General features: G+C 46.8%; 1 protein-coding gene across 1 annotated transcript; it reads left to right on the forward strand.

Moving 5' to 3' along the window:
• The first annotated feature begins 854 nt into the window (after positions 1 to 854).
• ADO (2-aminoethanethiol dioxygenase) lies at positions 855 to 5,243 on the forward strand. Its single transcript, XM_032491479.1, has one exon. It carries the CDS (start codon positions 1,214 to 1,216, stop codon positions 2,024 to 2,026), a length of 813 nt encoding a protein of 270 aa, XP_032347370.1. The 5' UTR covers positions 855 to 1,213; the 3' UTR covers positions 2,027 to 5,243.
• Positions 5,244 to 5,551: the final 308 nt, after the last annotated feature.

The following is a 5,551-nucleotide window of genomic DNA, read 5'->3' on the forward strand; positions in this document are numbered from 1 at the left end:
CCATGTTTAGCTTTGGAAATCCAAAAGGACTTTAAAGTCAGGGTAAGTAAGGTTAAGGTCAAGAGCTTGCCTGATTCTGGCACAACACTGTTTCTCATAGGATGCCTCAGTATTATCTAGTGAACCGATCCTTGGATGAAGACCAGGAATCTATTTTTAAAAAGCACCCTCCTCCCCTAACCAGGTGTTTCTTAGGCAAACCAACGTTTGATAACCGTTAGTATAGAGTCAGTCACCACAGCAAATGGTCTCTCAAGCCCCAGCAAAGAACTATCGTGCTCTGTAACCAAAAGAACAGAGTCATCAGACCCTGATGCAAACAACAGCTGGGGACGGCTGTACAGAGCAACTGTGGCCATCACCAGGGACGTCGACTCTCATCTCCTAAGGAACTTAGAAATTTACGAAAGCGCAGTCCTGTAAGCCCTGTGACAAGACAGTGCTGCCTAGGCGGCCATAAGGAGCTAAAGTTAACGCAACAGCCTCCTTCCCAGGGCTATAGCCACAGGAGAGCGACCTTGGAAAGCTGAACAGGCCCGAGCGGCGCCAGAAGGTTAACGACCCTCCTGCCCTGTTCCTTGAGGCGGCGGCCAAGAGCCTCCAGCACGCCACAGGCCAGACGCCGGAAGTGCGTCACCCCAACCTGACGAATGCCGGGAGTTGTAGTTAACTGGCTATTTCTCTAGTGCCCCAATTTACCTTTCTTCAAATAAGCGAACACCTTGGGACCGTAATAAAGGTCGCTTTATGACCGACAGATGTAATCCTTCCCTTTCCCAGCTGACAAAGGGAACTCTCTCAGAGCGCATACGGAATACCGGACTACAAGTCCCAGCATGCTCTGTAAGGCGCCAGGAACGCCTGGCTACCGTCGTAGGTGCGGGCCGCCTGAATGGAGCTTCGGGCGTAAGACTTAGCCTGACACCGCCTGCGCGGCCGGTATCTGCTCCCGGAGCGTGAGTGTTGGGAGTGGGGCGTGCGCGTGCGCGTGCGCGCTCAGAGGGGGCGCAAAGCGGGCGCGCCCGGCCGTTGCGGGCGCGTGGCTGCTGAGCTTGGCGGCAGTGGTGCCGCGCGCCCGACAGGCCGGTAGTTGCGGGGCCTCCTGCCTCGCCCAGGGCTGTGGGCAGCCGTGGCGGCCGCCGGGGACCGCAAGGGGCGGAGGAAAGCTGGAGGTGGTGGGGGCCGGCCTCGGCACGCAGAGGAACAGCAGAGCATGCCCCCAGACAACATGGCCTCCCTGATCCAACGGATCGCCCGCCAGGCGTGCCTCACCTTCCGGGGCAGCGGGGGCGGCCGCAGCTCTTCTGACCGCTGCGCTGCGCCAGGCCCTGAGGCGCCGATGCCGCCAGGCTTCCCGGAGAACCTAAGCAAGCTGAAGAGCCTGCTGACCCAGGTCCGCGCGGAAGACCTGAACATCGCCCCCCGGAAGGCCACGCTGCAGCCTCTGCCACCCAACCTGCCGCCTGTCACCTATATGCACATCTACGAGACTGACGGCTTCAGCCTCGGCGTGTTCCTGCTCAAGAGCGGCACGTCCATCCCGCTGCACGACCACCCGGGCATGCACGGCATGCTCAAGGTGCTCTACGGCACCGTGCGCATCAGCTGCATGGACAAGCTGGAGGCGGGCAGTGGGCCGCGGCCGCGGGCCCCGCCGCCAGAGCAGCAATTCGAGCCGCCGCTGCAGGCCCGGGAGCGGGACGCGGTACGGCCGGGCGTGCTGCGCTCGCGGGCGGAGTACACTGAGGCCAGCGGCCCCTGCGTCCTTACGCCGCACCGGGACAACCTGCACCAAATCGACGCCGTGGACGGGCCCGCCGCCTTCCTGGACATCCTCGCCCCGCCCTACGACCCTGAAGATGGTCGGGACTGCCACTATTACCGGGTGCTGGAGCCTGTCAGGGCCAAGGACGCCTCCGGTTCGGCCTGTGAGCTGCCCCGAGACGTGTGGCTCTTGGAGACCCCGCAGGCCGATGATTTCTGGTGCGAGGGGGAGCCCTATCCAGGTCCCAAGGTCTTCCCTTGAAGCTGCTGGCGCCAGGGAGCGGTGGGCCAGAGACATGCCCTACTCAGATCTGGGCCTGGCCAGCCGTGACCCACCACAAGGGCTCTCTCCCTTCCCTCATGCCTGGTCGTTGGATCTACTGGAATGGGCTGTAGCCACTTCCTCGGGAGCCTTGGAAAGCTTCGGCGCCTGGACTGCAGCCACCGGGCACGGTTTTGGGGGCGGGGTAGGCGAGGAAGCTAGGTTGTTTCCTGGCTCTGTCACTGCCACCAGGGTTTTGATTTGGGGGGTGCGGGGAGGGGGCAGGGGACTTATCTGAAGCGCTTCCATCTTAAAGCCATAATGAAAATTCTCTTTCCTCTGTCCCCCACCCTATACAAAATACACTTAAGTGGTTTTCTCAGTCCCCTCCTTGGGTAAATAGGGTTTGTTTTCCACATACGTGCTTATGCCCTTTTACTCTTTATTGTTATAGTGCTAACTTATTGACTTTGCATGACCCAGTGGTTTGGATTATTTTTAGTTCAAGTCATTGGTAAAGCTAGGTTTAAAGAGATGAGTTACTGTTTAAAAGTGAGCTGTCTGGCCTAATTAATTCATTGTAAAAATGAATCATATTTCCAGAGTTGGGGGATTATCCCCAAAACATGACTATGCATGTAAAGGACAAGATTTATTTTCTTTCCTCTTTTTGCCCAGTAGCCACATCTGGTTTGCTCCAGCAGCATCTATTAAGAAATTCAGCACCTGCATATCTCAGTGACAAATGGTCACTCAGAGCTTATCTTCCCCATGAGTCTCCAGATCTGTGAATTGAACAGATTTCTTGTTGCAGATTTCATCTTTAATGCAAAAACTATATTATCCTCAAGTGACTTTTTTTGTCTTAGTGTACTTTTAAGAAGTAATAGAGTAATTTTGTATCTTCTAACCAGAAGATTCAAAGGAGCTGAATCTGTATGCTTCCAAACAACTTGAATGTAGAACATTCGTAGTCAGCTGTTGAATTCCATGCCCCTGTTTACTTCTAGTATTTTCATGCAAAAGTAGAGGAAAATGTTGGTGACTGTTTCAAACTCTCTCCAGTGTTAATGTTCCAGAGGGCTGGTGGTTCCAGCTGTGTTGTTCGTGGTAGTGTTTGCAGAACTCTCCCTCAAATAGGAGAGAGCCAGTGCTTGCTTCATCTAGGGTGGTGTTTCTGTAGGAAGAGAGAGAAAGCACAGATGATCAAGGTTAGAGAATTGAGAATTGACCTTACTGCTGGCCATTTTAGGGCACCAAAATTTGGGACAAAACACTCCCAGCCTCTCGAAATGAACAGTTGTACTATTTGTGACTGGTTTTATTTTTGTCCTTTAAATAGGGTGAGCAGTTTTACCTTGTTTACAGATGTATTGACACCATTTGCTTCAGGCCATGAAGCACTCTTGTTTCCCCCTTTTTCCTATTTATAGGATTAATTTTTTCACGAAACTTTTAATAAAAACAAATTGTAGAAATAAACACATTAAAATTTGCCCAGCTGTCGTCTAAGCCTTCTTGATTGACTTGCCCATGTGGCAATTGAGTTCTAATATCTGTAATAAACGGGGATTTGCAATTGGTGGGAAGTGATGACCCTATGTAGGGAAGCAATATGTGTCTGTCCCTCTTTTTGCACACTGGGTTACAGAGGCCCACAGTGAAGGAATATTTGTTCCCAAATTTAAAAATTGAAAAAAAAGCAAAATTTTAACAAATGACTTTTTTTAAACAAGATGCTACTCAACATGATATGCCACTGAGTTGTAAAACCTGACGCTGGCATAATGCAAAGCATTTCCTCTAGGTTTGCTAAAATTGTTTTATGGTAGTGTCATATTCTGATGGGGTTTAATATACCTTAGAGGCAGTTTGAAGTAAGTCATCGTGCCATTCAGTTTGAAATTAAATTCTAAATATGCAAATGATTTTCTTTAAAATTGTTCACAAAATGAGTCTTTGTCATAGCACAGTGATGAATGTGTATGGTTATCAATCACATACCTCCCTGTTTTGAATTACATTGTGGCAAAAAGTTGATTAATTTATAAAGATTGTTGATAGTGATGTGTGTGTTATAATACAACCTGGAGTACATTTAAGTAACCTACCAAAACTCATTCTGGCAATAGGACAGTAGTAAAGGAGAAATTGTTTTTTCCAAACCTCATTATGATAAATTTTGAAGTTCCCAAGTACAAGCAAGTTGAATGAAAAAGACTAAGGTGCTTTTCAAAAGAATAACTGAAATTGTCGCAGGCCAAACAAGCAATATATCTCTCTAGCTCTGTAAGAATAGTGAAACTTTTGGTTCACTAATAAATTCTGAATTAATTACTGGTAAAAACAGAATTAACTTGTTTTAATGAGCCACTAAGGAAAGAATATTCTTATTACAAAAGCAAAATGTGGTGCAGAATAGCCTTGCACCTTTCTATAGAAACTTAAACATGACTTGATGTGCTGCTGTTGTGTTTCCATATGTTCCTGCAGCGAGTAACAACTGTGGGAAAAGTTGTCTTCGCTTACAAAGACTGATGAGCACAATAATACTAATCACTTAACTTTTCTGTTGAATAACAAATGCAATAATTGCCTCTCATGGATGAAAAAAATTGTCTAATACTTCTAAGTATCTACCTATTACGTTATGGGGATTTTTTTTTTATTAAGCCTGATTTGCATGACTTGAGTTTACACCAACTGCTGTTTATCAATGAAAATGGTGAACCTATTTTTAATGTAATATGTGTTTGTCTGCAGGAGTAGGTTATGTGAACTTTTACACTAATGGCCCTTAATTTCTCCCAGAACCCACACATTTTATTCCTTCTTTTGCATTGTCCCCTTGTTGGTGCTTTGTCTAGGCATCTCAGGAGGACTCTCATCACTCATCTATTCCAAATGACTTGGAGTCTTGTGCTAAGGTCTACTGTTGAACAAAGAAGCAATATGTCTTTAATTCAGGGCTCTGCCCATTGCTGTTCAACTCTTAACTTGAGGGCAGTGCCACTCCTGTAACTCTCCTGTTCTCAGTTCAGAACTTCAGGTTACAAACAGAAGCTGACCACTGATCTTCCAGTGCAATGAGCGTCAAAGATGGAAATAATTTGTTAAGCCCCTTATAGATACTGAATCTTCTGATCCAGGGATGTTTACATTTCCAGATTAAAATCAGTGTGCTTATGGACAATAAAGGCATGTTTGAAATTGTTTAGAGGTAAATCTTATTTGATTATTGCAAAATGGAGAACGAAAACATTACTTGCTATGATGTCTACATTTTAATTACTTTTATAGGTTCGTGGTCTATATGGTAAGATGATGTTGTACTAAAAACTGGGGGTCTTCTGCAGTTTCTAAAGTCCAGGTAATAATATAAACTTAAAATAGTTTATTTCCTTGAGAGTGATCTTTGAAACAGCCTGATTGAAAACACATCTGAAATTATTTAACATGTAATTATACTATTTTGCTGCAGCAACAAAAAAAAACTCCTTTTGTATTTAACCTAAGGAAAATAAG

Source organism: Camelus ferus, chromosome 11, assembly GCF_009834535.1.
Source record: "Camelus ferus isolate YT-003-E chromosome 11, BCGSAC_Cfer_1.0, whole genome shotgun sequence".
NCBI classification, from domain to species: domain Eukaryota; kingdom Metazoa; phylum Chordata; class Mammalia; order Artiodactyla; family Camelidae; genus Camelus; species Camelus ferus.